We start from the raw sequence: 16,547 nt of genomic DNA on the forward strand, positions 1-16,547 counted from the left end.
TGGTGCTCCAATATACTAATAATGTCAGAGTCAACACCTACACTCCTGGAAATGGAAAAAAGAACACATTGACACCGGTGTGTCAGACCCACCATACTTGCTCCGGACACTGCGAGAGGGCTGTACAAGCAATGATCACACGCACGGCACAGCGGACACACCAGGAACCTCCGTGTTGGCCGTCGAATGGCGCTAGCTGCGCAGCATTTGTGCACCGCCGCCGTCAGTGTCATCCAGATTGCCGTGGCATACGGAGCTCCATCGCAGTCTTTAACACTGGTAGCATGCCGCGACAGCGTGGACGTGAACCGTATGTGCAGTTGACGGACTTTGAGCGAGGGCGTATAGTGGGCATGCGGGAGGCCGGGTGGACGTACCGCCGAATTGCTCAACACGTGGGGCGTGAGGTCTCCACAGTACATCGATGTTGTCGCCAGTGGTCGGCGGAAGGTGCACGTGCCCGTCGACCTGGGACCGGACCGCAGCGACGCACGGATGCACGCCAAGACCGTAGGATCCTACGCAGTGCCGTAGGGGACCGCACCGCCACTTCCCAGCAAATTAGGGACACTGTTGCTCCTGGGGTATCGGCGAGGACCATTCGCAACCGTCTCCATGAAGCTGGGCTACGGTCCCGCACACCGTTAGGCCGTCTTCCGCTCACGCCCCAACATCGTTCAGCCCGCCTCCAGTGGTGTCGCGACAGGCGTGAATGGAGGGACGAATGGAGACGTGTCGTCTTCAGCGATGAGAGTCGCTTCTGCCTTGGTGCCAATGATGGTCGTATGCGTGTTTGGCGCCGTGCAGGTTATCGCCACAATCAGGACTGCATACGACCGAGGCACACAGGGCCAACACCCGGCATCATGGTGTGGGGAGCGATCTCCTACACTGGCCGTACACCTCTGGTGATCGTCGAGGGGACACTGAATAGTGCACGGTACATCCAAACCGTCATCGAACCCATCGTTCTACCATTCCTAGACCGGCAAGGGAACTTGCTGTTCCAACAGGACAATGCACGTCCGCATGTATCCCGTGCCACCCAACGTGCTCTAGAAGGTGTAAGTCAACTACCCTGGCCAGCAAGATCTTCGGATCTGTCCCCCATTGAGCATGTTTGGGACTGGATGAAGCGTCGTCTCACGCGGTCTGCACGTCCAGCACGAACGCTGGTCCAACTGAGGCGCCAGGTGGAAATGGCATGGCAAGCCGTTTCACAGGACTACATCCAGCATCTCTACGATCATCTCCATGGGAGAATAGCAGCCTGCATTGCTGCGAAAGGTGGATATACACTGTACTAGTGCCGACATTGTGCATGCTCTGTTGCCTGTGTCTATGTGCCTGTGGTTCTGTCGGTGTGATCGTGTGATGTTTCTGACCCCAGGAATGTGTCAATAAAGTTTCCCCTTCCTGGGACAATGAATTCACGGTGTTCTTATTTCAATTTCCAGGAGTGTATAAACATTCTACTAACTTTATCTCTAATAACTCCTATATTTTGATGAAACATGCTAATGCCTTCACTACTTGGATACTTGACCTCCTTTGAAGATGGTTCCTTTGTTGGAGGGACTACCTTTAAGTAAGGATATCAGCTAACTTCAATAAAAAAAAGGGTGCAGCTTTAAAGCCACCAACTACAACAGTAACTTTCCCGTGAGTGGTCCGACCACCCACTACATTGTCACCTACAAGTTTTTCCAGCCTCCCCTCTCCATGCCTATTGAAGTGCAGGCCATGCCTAGTGAAACGCGATCTAATGCTAGACTGAATATGCACGACTGCAATGTGAGCCACGCCCCCCGCCATCAGCGCGTTATCCAGCCCCATGTTAACATGCCTAGCAGCAGCGTTAAGATGAGGCAGATCATGACGCTGAAATAGCCGCAAGAAAACTATTTCCAGCTCTACCCACGTTCAGTGCCTGATCCTCTTTCGTAAAATTCCTACATAGTTCTCTCACGTTAACAGTCACCTGTGCCAATCCTGTTCTATGCTTCACAATACTGGCGACCTGGGACTGAGTCCCCCAACACTTCCTGCAACTTCTAGCCCACATCTCTGCCATGCGAACTACCTAGCAGCTGAACCTTGTTTTTCCGGTAGAATTTGCAACTGAGGACTTCTGCATGATTCCTACACCTACATCTACAATAGGCTCCTCTCCATTAAACTCTGACAGTTGGTAAAATCTTTTGGTTACACACATAGCAGAACTGTCTAAATATCTCCTCCTCTTAGCTGTCTTCTTACCAACTGACAGTCTCCATCCCCCAGCGCTCTTACCCTCTTCAACTTATCTAGTTCCTCCTTTACATTTTGAAACTCCACTTGAAGGGCTCACATCTTACCCTCCTGCCCCTTTATTAGCTTATTACTGCTCCAAATTCTGCATTTTGAGGAGAGGGTCCAGCCAGAATTCCCAGTGGCTTCCCCGGTGCATTCCCCCCAATGAAAATGCCTTGAACAAATATCTCACCGTAACCCAATACTCACAAACCTACGATAAATCCCACACGTCTCACTCATGGTAAAATGTTAACAGTTACAAAAAAACTAAACCTGTGGTTTACCTAAGTTCGATTACAACAGTAGAACAATTTAAGGAACTAACAATTCCGTACATATATCTGACTTACCAGTAACAGAAATATTTGCATAGGTATTATTGTATTTTAACAGCGACTACTTTCAGACGTCTAGAATACCAATCATAATAACTCTATCTAATATCTTGGATCATCTGTTAACGACCCGCGCACCCCTGTCAAAGAAAAATATAAAAATTTTCGGAAGCGGTAAACTGGGTTAGTTTTCACTGTTCCGTTCTATAAATTACAAAAAAGTTTTTGAGTATAATTTTTACATCAATTGATCTAGTATCTCAGTGTAATTTTTTTTTTAAAACAGATGGAACGACACGGAGTGGAACGTGAAATCGCTGACAGCTGATCACGTACGGCGTCCCGTCCTCTCCCAGTTAGTGAACGCCGTTCAGCGCATCACAACTGCCATAGTCGCTAGAAGAAGATGTGATGACTATGAATACATCCATTTTGGTGCGGACACATCCAACAGAACAGGTAACCATGTTAAATGGAAATACTTTGTTGTCAAATAAAGTGTACCATAGTATGCTACTAACAAAATCTTGATTAAGGTAATAAGCAAGTTTACATCTACATCTACATCCATACTCGGCAGGCCACCTGACGGTGTGTGGCGGAGGGTACCTTTAATACCTCTATCGGTTCTCCCTTCTATTCCAGTCTCGTATTGTTCGTGGAATGAAGGATTGTCGGTATGCCTCTGAGTGGGATCTAATCTCTCTGATTTTATCCTCATGGTCTCTTCGCGAGATATACGTAGGAGGGAGCAATATAATGCTTGACTCTTCGGTGAGGGTATGTTCTCGAAACCGAGCTACTGAGCGTCTCTCCTGCAGAGTCTTCCACTGGAGTTTATCTATCATCTCCGTAACGTTTTTTCGATTACTAAATGATCCTGTAACGAAGCGAGCTGCTCTCCGTTGGATCTGCTCTATCTCTTGTATCAACCCTATCTGTTACGGATCCCACACTGCTGAGCAGTATTCAAGCAGTGGGCGAACAAGCGTACTGTAACCTACTTCCTTTGTTTTCGGATTGCATTTCCTTAGGATTCTTCCAATGAATCTCAGTCTGGCATCTGCTTTACCGACGATCAACTTTATATGATCATTCCATTTTAAATCACTCCTAAGGCGTACTCCCAGATAATTTATGGAATTAACTGCTTCCAGTTGCTGACCTGCTGGATTGTAACTAAATGATAAGGGATCTATCTTTCTATGTATTCGCAGCACATTAGACTTGTCTACTTTAAGATTGAATGGCCATTCCCTGCATCATGCGTCAATTCGCTGCAGATCCTCCTGCATTTCAGTACAATTTTCCATTGTACAACCTCTCGATATACCACAGCATCATCCGCAAAAAGCCTCAGTGAACTTCCCATGTCATACACAAGGTTATTTATGTACATTGTGAATAGCAACGGTCCTACGACACTCCCCTGCGGCACACCTGAAATCCCTCTTACTTCGGAAGACAGGATCTCTTTTGAACAAGTCAAAATTCGTTCCGAAACATGCCCGCACGCCAGAACATGTGGCTGCGGTTTACCAATCAACCCGACGCCTCTCGCAAAACACCACCACGTCACATCTATCATGCGGACGAATACTCCACATGTACCTGCACGTGTATCCCTACCAAGTCCTGTTGTTGATGCATCAAAAGCAGCAGATGCTCCTCAGCGCCTCCAGTTTTATGAGTGGGTGTTCACTGGGAAAACAATGAATGGCTTGGGCATGAATCTGTTCTTTTATGTCTGATGAAGCCTTGTTTCACCTGATTTGTTCTATCAACTCACGGAATCAGAGGTTCTGGGCAGTGGAGAATACCACTGCACGATCAGAAGGTTGGGGTTTGGTGTGCAGTGTCTGAACGCCACATTATTGGTCCCGTCTTTTTTTTTCAGACGCTGGCTTCTGCGCGTTACATAGCCCAAATTTTTTAGCCGTTTGTGGGAGCATTAACGGAGGAGGGAAAGACCTCCAGTTACCTCCAACAGGATGGAGCAACTGCCCATGCAATCGGCCGGACCTCGGCGCACATTTACACAGTGCTCACGCCTGACAGAGTTGTTAGAAGAGGTCAATGTCGTCGCTGCCGTAGCTGGCCACCCAGGTCACGTGATCTGTCAGTGTGCGATGACTTTGTGTGGGGAACCCTAAAGCCTAAGGTGTATCGCAACAGCCCTTCTCCAAGAACTGTAACACACCATTCCGGATGGGACTGCAGCAATTCCAGCAATCCAGCTTCGATCCGCCTTCAGAAATTTGCTGACCGTTATATTCTCCAAAAGTTTATTGAACGTAACTTCTTCTACAATACAATAGCTGGCTGTACAATAGATGTAGACGTCCGTCGGTCTAGCCGGAGATGTGGTTCCTCTCGGTCGGCTGGTACTTCGATCGGCGATGTAGTACAGCGGCTTCGGCGATATCTTCTCGGAGACTGTGCTGTAGCGGTTGCCATTACCAGCGGACGAAAACTGGTCTGCCTTCGACCGGCCGGGCCTATATAGTGAGCTGGAGCTAATAGAAACCCGGCGTAGGAATCCGTGGCCGGATATGTCGCTGCGACCTCTGCAAGGAAAGGTTCCTATTAATCGATTGGAATCTTCGGCGTGTTTACCTGATGTCTTCGCCTGTTTGGCTGTTGGTTTGTTTCCCTCATAGCGTGGCTGTTATGCGTGCTGCCTTCCATGTAGGGGAACCCGATGGCAGACAGTACAATGACCATGGCCCAAAAGAGCCAAGACTTGAATGATCGTCACTTTCAACATTTGCAGTGTAGTTAGCACTGTATTTCCTCTCCTCTGCTGTATTTCCTTGCGCCCTTGAACTTGTTCTCTGGGACACTTTTATATGCCTCACCCTGTGCATAGGAAGCAACAAACGTAGAAAAAATAATAACAAAATTACAAGAAAAATCAGTATGTGCTGGCAACCAGATTGCACTTATGGAGTCAGTTAAGCCTCATAATGAAAGTGAACATTGGGAACAAATTTCAGTTGAAGCATCGTATTAGCATATCAGACACCAAACTATTAACATCCCATGAAACCACGCTGACACACAGTACATTAAACCGCCTCTAGATCTCATCTATTTTCTGGAAGTCGGAGAGGTTATCAGTTTCTACAGGTGCGCCAAATCCATCTGAACTCTATCACTATATTAGATGGAGTTACCAGACGGTGGTGATATTGCGTGCTATTTTTCAGACGGCACTACCATAGGTTTTCTGTGCGAAATATATCGTGTGGTTTAGTGCACCAGTTGAGGTGCAATATGACACCAAAGTATTTCTCAAGCTAGAAACGTATGAATGCAGCCTTGTAAATAGCAGTTGTATCGGGAGATTAAAGTGTAAATGGGATACTCAGCATGATTATATTAAATATTTGAAACCCTGATATAATCTAGACAGCACTAAGGACCAGTTTAAGACCCAAGCAATACAAATTGCAGCTTGGGATGCCAACAAGAACGGGAGGCATCCAAGTGAAAACTATGAGATTTCTGTAGATGACGAAACCTAGTAAAAAGCGGCCACTAGTGGTGTCAACATGAGGGAGGTACCGGATGCGCTGTAGATCCTAGATCTCTGCAAGATAAGTTTTACAATGAGATGTGCTCACTAGAGTCGGCAATTTGAGAGATACGCTAGACGTGTCACAGACGCAAGATGCCTGTACATGATGTATCACAATTAGAAGCGGACACTGGTTGTCTCAAGATCAGAGAGGTGACAGAAGCACGCCAGATACAAGATTCCTGTGTTTCACATACCACATTCAGAGTCGGCCACTATGCGCGGCAATTTGATGGATGTGTCAGATGTACCACAGATGTAAGATCTCTGTACAAGATGTACAGAAGTGGCCACTACATGCGGCAAGTTGATAAATGCAGCAGATGCTCCTGAGATAAAAGATCTCTGCATGTGACATATTCTTATTAGATGCCAGATATGCTAGGCATGTGTGATCTCTGCTTGTGACGTAATTAGAAGGAGCCACTTAGGATGCCAAGTTGTAAGAGGAACCAGAGGTGCCCCAGACAAGATATCCGTTCGTGAGGTATCACAATTAGAAGCAGCCACTACGCATGGCATGTAGACAGACGCGCCACATGCGACACAGATGCAAGATCACTGTAGATAGTGTATCACAGAAGTTTCCACTGATTTTGGCAATTTGAGGGATGTGCCAGATGAACCACAGATGTAAGATTTACGTTCCAGACGTATCACAATTGGTAATGCCCACAGATGTGGAAGCGGCTACTAGAGTTTGTCAGATTGACATAGGTTCGAGATAAGTCACAGGTGTTACATTTCTGTACAAAACAAATTGCAATCAGAAATGGCCACTTGAGGTGCCAAGTTGAGAGAGGTGCCAGATACGGCACAGATGCAAGAGTTCTATTTACACGCAAAAGTATTGTATCCCCTCGGTTCCGAGAGTGTCGGAACCCGTACAGAAAATTGGAAAAGTGATCAACATAAACATCATTTCCGCCATTTTTATTGCTACTGAAAAATACACATTGCATTTTGTACCAACATACATCGAGACCTTTAGAAGTGATGGCCCAGAATGCTGTACACACCGGTGCCTCTAACATCCAGTAGCACGTCCCCTTGCATTGATGCATGGCTGTATTCGTCGTGGCATACTATCCACAAGTTGATCAAGGCACTGTTGGTCCAAATTGTCCCACTCCTCAACGGCGATTCGACGTAGGTTCCTCAGTGGTTGGTGGGTCACGTCGTCCATAAACAGCCCTTTTCAATCGATCCCAGGCATGTTCGATAGTTTTCATGTCTGGAGAACATGCTGGCCACTCTAGTCGAATGATGTCGTTATCCTGAAGGGGATCATTCACAACATGTGCACGATGGGGGCGCGAATTGTTGTCCATGAAGACGAATTCCTCGCCAATATGCTGCCGATATGGTTGCACTATCGGTCGAAGGATGGCATTCACGTATCGTACAGCCGTTACGGCGCCTTCGATGACAACCATCGGTGAAGAGAACGTGATGCCAACACCGAGTGGTCCATTCGGTATGCTGTTGGGACCGCGCTGCATGGTCTCTTGGTTACAAAGACGGACCTCTCCATGGACGTCGGGACTGAAGTTGCGCATCATGCAGCCTACTGTGCACTGTTGGAGTCGTAACACGACGTGGCTGCACGAAAAGCAGTACTCAGCATCGTGGCGTTGCTGTCAGGGTTCCTCCGAGACATAATCCGTAGGTAGGGGTCATCCACTGCAATGGTAGCCATTGGGCGACCTGAGCGAGGCATTCATCGACATTTCCTGTTTCTCTGTATCTCCTGCACGTCCGAACAACATCGCTTTGGTTCACTCCGAGACACCTCGACGCTTTCCTTGTTGAGATCCCTTCCTGGCACAAAGTAACAATGCGGACGCCATCCAACCGCGCTATCGACTGTCTACGCATGGTTGAACTACACACGACACGACCGTGTACCTCTTTCTTCGTGGAATAACTGGAACTGATAGGCTGTCAGACCCCCTCAGTCTAACAGGCCTTGCTCAAGCACGGATGTTTACATTTTTGGGCGGCTTAGTAACTTCTCTGAACAGTCAAAGGTACTATGTCTGTTTTACAAAATCCACAGTCTACGTCTGTCTTCAGGAGTTCTGGGAACCGTGGTGATGCAAAACTTTTTCTGATGTTTGTATGTTGTATCAAGTTTACAAGTGGCCACTGGAGGTTTCAGATTGACAGACATTACAGATGCGGCACACGATTGACATTTATGTTTAGAAGTTTTGAACATGGCTGCGTGGTTGGCGATCGGTTACAAAATAAAATTAAAGTAATAACAGCCCTCGGTCGCCAAAATAAGTATAATTTCTTTACCAGTATGCGATAAGCGTAACCTAAAGAAAGTGTGAGCAACCGATAAAGAAATTAAACTTCTTTTATGTAACTCCATCTACATCTACATACGTACTCCACAATCAACCATACGGTGCGTTGCGGAGGGTACCTCGTACCACAACTACCATCTTCTCTCCCTGTTCCACTCCCAAACCTAACGAGGGAAAAACGACTGCCTATATGCCTCTGTACGAGCCCTAGTCTCTCCTTTCTTATCTTTGTGGTCTTTCCGCGAAATGCAAGTTGGCGGCAGTAAAATTGTAGTGCAGTCACCCTCAAATGCTGGTTCTCTAAATTTCCTCAGTAACGATTCACGAAAAGAACGCCTCCTTTCCTCCAGAGACTCCCACCCGAGTTCCTGAAGCATTTCCGTAACACTCGCGTGATGATCAAACCTACCAGTAACAAATCTAGCAGCCCGCCTCTGAATTGCTTCGATGTCCTCCCTCAATCCTACCTGATAGGGATTCCAAACGCTCGAGCAGTACTCAAGAATAGGCCGTATTAGTGTCTTATAAGCGGTCTCCTTTACAGATGAACCACATCTTCCCAAAACACGCCTTCCCCACAACTGCCATTACATGCTTGTCCCACTTCATATCGCTCTGCAATTTTTCTCGCCCAAATATTTAATCGACGTGACTGTGTCAAGCGTCACACTACTAATGGAGTCTTCAAACATTACAGGATTCTTTTTCCTATTAATCTGCATTAATTCACATTTATTTATATTTAGAGTTAGCTGCCATTCTTTACACCAATCACAAATACTGTCCAAGTCATCTTGTATCCTCCTACAGTCACTCAACGACGACACCTTCCCATACACCACAGCATCATCAGCAAACAGCCGCACATTGCTATCCACCCTCATCCAAAAGATCATTTATGTAGATAGAAAACAACAGCGGACCTACCACACTTTCCTGGGGCACTTCCGATGATACCCTCACCTCCGATGAACACTCACCATCGAGGACAACGTACTGGGTTCTATTACTTAAGAAGTCTTCGAGCCACTCACATATTTGGGAACCAATCCCATATGCTCGTACCTTACTTAGGAGTCTTCAGTGGGGCACCGAGTCAAACGCTTTCCGGAAGTCAAGGAATATGGCATCCGTCTGATAACGTTCATCCATGGTTCGCTAGATATCATGTGAAAAAAGGGCGAGTTGCCTTTCGCAGGAGCGATGCTTTCTAAAGTCGTGCTGATACATGGGCAGCAACTTCTCTGTCTCAAGGACATTCATTATATTCGAACAGAATATGTTTGAGAATCCTGCAACAAACCGATGTTAAGGACATTGGTCTATAATTTTGAGGATACGACCCTCTACCCTTCTTATATACAGGCGTCACCTGCGCTTTTTTCCAGTCGCTTGGGACTTTACGTTGGGCAAGAGATTCGCGATAAATGCAAACTAAGTAAGGAGCCAATGCAGTAGAGTACTCTCTGTAAAACCGAATTGGAATCCCAGCAGGACCTGGCGATTTATTTATTTTCGACCCATTCAGCTGCTTCACAACCCCAGGGATGTCTATCACTATGTCCTCCATACGGGAATCTGAACGAGACGCAAACGGCGGTATGTTTGTACGGTCCTCCTGCGTGAAAGATTTCTCAAATGCTAAATTTAAAATTTCAGCTTTCGTTTTGCTGTCTTCAGTTGCCAGGCCAGACTGATCAGTGAGTGACTGGGTGAAAGCCTTCTACCCGTTTACCGATTTTACGTAAGACCAGAATTTCCTTGGGTTTTCAACAAGATCTTTTGCTAAGGTATGACGGTGGTAGTGGTTGAATGCTTCATGCATCGCTCTTTTTACAGCAGCACGAATCTCTACTAACTTTTGCCTGTTCTCAATCTCCCTATCTTTCTTGTACTGCTAACTAATGAGTTATATTTGTACATGACGTATTACATTTAGTAGCGGTTGCTACGGTCGGCCAGGTTAGATATGTGGTAGATGCGTCATAGAAGAAAGACGCCTGTTTGTGATGTTCACAATCATAAACCGCAAAAAGTGGTGATAAACTGACTGAGCTGCCAGGTGTGCCATAGATCTACTATTTCTGCATATGAAGTGTCACATTTAGACGCGGCCACCAGTAATGACAAATTGAGAGATTTGCCAGATGTCCCGTAACTGTATGGTCTCTATTCAGGGCATATCACAATTAGGAGCAGCGAGTTACTGCTCCAAGTTGAGAGAAGACCCAGATGCGCCACAGATACAATACTTCCATAGATGACTGTTCAGATTTAGTAGCAAATTGCTGTGGCCGGCTAGTTTAGATATGTGCCAGATGTCCCAAATAGGTAAGAGCTCTGTACATGATGCATCGAAATTACAAGCGGATAATGGTTGTGTCTTGTTTAGAGGACTGCCAGAAGCGCAACAGATGTAAGATTTCTGTGTATGACAAATCACATTTAGATGCAGTCACTAGGCGCGCGGCAAGTTGAAAGGAGTGCCACAGGTCACAGGTGCCACATATGTACAGGGTGTTTCAAAAATGAGCGGTATATTTGAAACGGCAATAAAAACTAAACGAGCAGCGATAGAAATACACCGTTTGTTGCAATATGCTTGGGACAACAGTACATTTTCAGGCAGACAAACTTTCGAAATTACAGTAGTTACAATTGTCAACAACAGATGGCGCTGCGGTCTGGGAAACTCTATAGTACGGTATTTTCCACATATCCACCATGCATAGCAATAATATGGCGTAGTCTCTCAATGAAATTACCCGAAACCTTTGACAACGTGTCTGGCGGAATGGCTTCACATGCAGATGAGATGTACTGCTTCAGCTGTTCAATTGTTTCTGGATTCTGGCGGTACACCTGGTCTTTCAAGTGTCCCCACAGAAAGAAGTCACAGGGGTTCATGTCTGGCGAATAGGGAGGCCAATCCACGCCGCCTCCTGTATGTTTCGGATAGCCCAAAGCAATCACACGATCATCGAAATATTCATTCAGGAAATTAAAGACGTCGGCCGTGCGATGTGGCCGGGCACAATCTTGCATAAACCACGTGTTCGCAGTATCGTCTAAGGCAGTTTGTACTGCCACAAATTCACGAAGAATGTCCAGATAGCGTGATGCAGTAATCGTTTCGGATCTGAAAAATGGGCCAATGACTCCTTTGGAAGAAATGGCGACCCAGACCAGTACTTTTTGAGGATGCAGGGACGATGGGACTGCAACATGGGGCTTTTCGGTCCCCCATATGCGCCAGTTCTGTTTATTGACGAAGCCGTCCAGGTAAAAATAAGCTTCGTCAGTAAACCAAATGCTGCCCACATGCACATCGCCGTCATCAATCCTGTGCACTATATCGTTAGCGAATGTCTCTCGTGCAGCAATGGTAGCCGCGCTGAGGGGTTGCCGCGTTTGAATTTTGTATGGATGGAGGTGTAAACTCTGGCGCATGAGACGATACGTGGACGTTGGCGTAATTTGGAGCGCAGCTGCAACACGGCGAACGGAAACCCGAGGCCGCTGTTGGATCACCAGCTGCACTAGCTGCGCGTTGCCCTCTGTGGTTGCCGTACGCGGTCGCCCTACCTTTCCAGCACGTTGAAATTTTTCAAAGAGATCCTTTATTGTATCGCTTTGAAAACTTCGTCTTGTTGGAACAACACTCTGTTCTAGGCGTTGGAATTCCAACACCAGAAAAATCCTCTGTTCTAAGGAATAAACCATGTTGTCCACAGCACACTTGCACGTTGTGAACAGCACACGCTTACAGCAGAAAGACGACGTACAGAATGGCGCACCCACAGACTGCGTTGTCTTCTATATCTTTCGCATCACTTGCAGCGCCATCTGTTGTTGAAAATTGTAACTACCGTAATTTCGAAAGTTTGTCCGCCTGAAAATGTACTGTTGTCCCAAGCATATTGCAACAAACGGTGTATTTCTATCGCTGCTCGTTTAGTTTTTATTGCCGTTTCAAATATACCGGTCATTTTTTAAACACCCTGCAATATATCTGTACAATATGTATCACTGTTAGCTACGTCAACTAGGTGCAGCAAGATGAGGGATGCGTCAGATTTTTCAGACATGTAAGATGCGTGTACGCGACACATCTCTGCTAGAAGCGGCCACAAGGGTCGTCAAGTTGAGTGCGGCAGGACACGCAGCTCAGGACATGACGCATCACAATCAGAGTGGGGCCCTACTATAGTTCAACTCTTTTATCTTGGTGTGTAGCGCATGCCCTCCCAGACGCGGGAGACTGCTGCATTGCCAGTTGCAAACGACGCACGCGGCAAGAGAAGCAGCGGCATAGTATAGTACAGTTCGCAAAACTTACGTTTAGGGGGAAGCGGGCAGTTCATGAAGGAAAGCCGCCACGGCCGCATTAATCCTTTCGCTGCTACAGAGACGTGCTCTCCGCATTCCCCGCTGTGCATCACTGCACTGCTCGCCTGTGCAGACACATGGTGTTCCGACTGCTTTGACGCACTTACCGTTCGATTTCACAAAAACTATTTGGCCCAAAAATTTGATTTTTACACATCTTCTTAACTGATACCTTCCGCCCATAAATGACTTAATTTTGTTTCGATGTTCAGCGGAGTTATTGTGCAGCAGTAAATGTAGTGAACCATTGCACGAAATTTTGAAGAGTTTGCGGAGGTAAAAGTCCACAGCGTATACTTTCTGTATTGTCGATTTTAGTTTCCACTAGAAATTTCAGAAAATGACATTCAAACGAATAAAATTCATGAAGTGAGACACTTCGATATTGTTTTTAAATATAGAAAATATCAAGCATCGAACAAGGCTTGGACTCAGAACCTCTTGTTCAGCAGCTAACCACCTTAACCATTACGCTTACGCAGCTCGTCATTCAACAAAAATACTGGAGTACTTCAAAGAGTCACTCAAAATACCGACAAACACTGCTGGTATGACTATTAATTACTCACGTTTCGTAGAAGTGCAATAGGAAATAAACAATTACCGCTGTTCTTTATTGCGAAAAACTGTTAGTGAGAATGAATTTCCTTGCTATCGCCTGAATTAGGAGGCTTATTGCTTGTTTGGTTTAATTAATTAATAGAATATGAAGCAATTGGTATAAAGAATGCTTTTTCCAAACTTTCTTTTATAGAAAGTCTGTTATCAAGACATTGCTTTTGTTCAATTACTTTATTTATGACTGAACGTTTCTAAAACTGAAGACACTCGTCGGTGCTCTGCACTGCAGTCGAGCTCAGGCAATGTCGTTCTCTGTTCATTGGCTGACTGTGTTTTGTGACGTCAGATGCGCGGAACTAACCTAAACTCGGCAGACGTCGTAAATGACGCGCACTTTAGTGCCAAGCTGAGACACGCTAGATGCGCCGCTGGTGTAAAATCGCTTCACATGACGTATCAAAATTAGAAGTGGCCACTAGAGTGCAAGTTAAGACAGGTGTCAGATGCGACACATATCTAAGATTTCTGTTACGACGTTTCAAATTCACACTATGTGATCAAAAGCATCCAGACACCCGGCTGAAAATCACTTACTGACGCCTTCTGTCGGCGATGCTGGAATTCAATACGGTGTTGGCATACCCTTAGCCTAGATGACAGCTTCCACACTCGCAGGAATACGTTCAGTCAGGTGCTAGTAGATTTCTTGGCGAATGGCACTCGATTCTTCACGGAGAGCAAAACTGAGGAGAGGTATCGATGTCGGTCGGTGAGGTCTGGGACAAAGTCGGACTTCCAAAACATCTAAAAGGTGTTCTATAGGATTCAGGTCAAGACTCTGTGCAGGCCAGTCCAACACATGGATATTATTGTTGTGTAACCACTCCGCCACACGCTGTACATTATGAATAGGTGCTGGATCGTGTTGAAAGAGGCAATCGCCATCGCCGAATTGCTTTTCAACATTGAAAAGTAAGAACGTGGTCAGAACGTCAATGTAGGTTAGTGCTGTGATACTGACACATAAAACAACAAGGGGTGCAAGCCCCCTCCATGAAAAACACGATCACACCATAACACCATCGCCTCCGAATTTTACTATTGGCACTACACACGCTGGCAAATGAAGTTCACCGGGCATTCGATATACCAGCAACTTGCCATCGGATCGCCGCATTGTGTAATCTGATTCGTGACTCCACACAACGTTTTTCCACTGCTCAATCCTCCAATGTTTACTCTCCTTGCGCCAATCGAGGCGTCGCTTGGCATTTACCGGCGTGATGTGTCGCTCATGAGAAGCTGCTTTGACCATGAAGTTGTAGTTTACTCACCTCCCGCCAAATTGTCATAGTATTTGCAGTGGGTACAGATGCAATTTAGAATTCCTATGTAATGGTATATATATATATATATATATATATATATATATATATATATATATATATATATATATATATATATGTCTGCCTATTGCACATTACGACCGTTTTCAACTGTCGGCTGTCACTGTCAGCGAGGTCGGCCTGTACGCATTTGTTCTTCACGTTTCCTCTTCACTGTCACCTCGGAAATAGTGGACCTAGGAAAGATAAGGAGTGTGGAAATCTCGCGTATAGACGTTCGAGACAAGTGACACCCACTCACCTGACCACGTTCGAAGTCCGTGAGCTCCACAGAGCGACCCATTCTGTTCTCTCATTATGTCTAATGACCAGTGAGGTCGCTGATATGGAGTACCTGGCAGTAGGTGGAAGCACGATGCACCAAATATGAAAAACGTATGTTTTTGGGTGTTTTAACGTCCCCCTCACTTATCGACCTTAATGAGAGAAAAAATTAAACCACGTGTGCCTAATGGAAATTTGGGAAAATCAATCGTCACCAAAATTTATCTGTCAGTGAAGAGGAAGGAAAGGGTTACATCTAAATGAAAGGAAAAATGCAAATGAAACTGATGTAAATTAATTTTGAAAAGGGGTAAAGTTAATAAAGAAAGTTTCGTTAACAATTAACTGGCGTTAATTAGATGTTTGACATTTGATGAAAATTACGTTCGCCAGTCCTGTGGACAACTACTATAATAACTGAAAAAGAAAGGTTATCGCACATATAATTAGCACTAAAAGTGTGGCAACTGAAGGTTGGCACGTGTTGTGTGAAAATTGAATGTTTGTCAGAAGTAATAAATTTCTCTACACTCTGACTTAATTTAGCAGTAGAATTAATAAAACCGGAAAATTGAAAGTTAATTTAATGTCTGAAATTAATAGTGAACTTTGTATCTGAAGCACTATGAAATTCAACAAAATAAGGTTAGACTTAGGCTACCTCAACAATCATTACAAAAGCTACTTGAATCTACACAATTTCGAAATAAGAGATCTAACTTTGAACTCGAATTAAATGATTCTGACCAATTAACATTAGTAAAATTTCCTACGTACCAAGGTGCGCTGAAGTCACAGGTAAGCTAAAATATGGTTACAAAGCTCGCACTCTTAATTTGTGCTTGTGTAATCTAAGTATTTTAGCCAGCTGTGAATACCTTAACTGAACTTTGAAATTAAAGCAGTGAAATCGAATGATATTACTTTAATGTGGGGTTTGAATTTCAACGACACTCGACTTCGTTTCTGAAAAGGAAGGGACCCTGCTTGGTAATGCAATTGGGACAATAAGCAACAAAGGTTCATGCTAAGTTGCTATATTTTAGTGATGCTAATGGAATAGTTTGAAAAACTGATGTCTGCCATACAGTTCTAAAACTTTATGTGCTTTCAGTCTTCCTTGTCGGTTGATTGAAGGTTTGAAGTCGCCGATCAAACGAGGAGGTGGCGAGAATCACTTATTGTCGGCCGTAGCTGTTGCAGAAGCTGGATGTTGGCGCTCCTTCTTCTCCACGCGGTTACATCTACATCTACATCTATACTCCGCAAGCCACCTGACGGTGTGTGGTGGAGGGTACCTTGAGTACATCTATCGGTTCTCCCTTCTATTCCAGTCTCGTTTTGTTCGTGGAATGAAGGATTGTCGGTATGCCTCTGTATGGGCTTTAATGTCTCTGATTTT

General features: G+C 45.3%; 1 protein-coding gene across 1 annotated transcript in view; it reads left to right on the plus strand.

Moving 5' to 3' along the window:
- LOC126285244 (uncharacterized) overlaps positions 1-16,547 on the plus strand; it is a 181,272-nt gene that overhangs the window by 37,067 nt on the left and 127,658 nt on the right. The window contains exon 2 of the mRNA XM_049984541.1: positions 2,917-3,089. Coding sequence (XP_049840498.1) covers positions 2,917-3,089 — 173 coding nt within the window. The remainder of the gene's footprint in view (positions 1-2,916; positions 3,090-16,547) is intronic.

Source organism: Schistocerca gregaria, chromosome 8 (assembly GCF_023897955.1).
Source record: "Schistocerca gregaria isolate iqSchGreg1 chromosome 8, iqSchGreg1.2, whole genome shotgun sequence".
In the NCBI taxonomy this organism is placed as follows: Eukaryota; Metazoa; Arthropoda; class Insecta; order Orthoptera; family Acrididae; genus Schistocerca; species Schistocerca gregaria.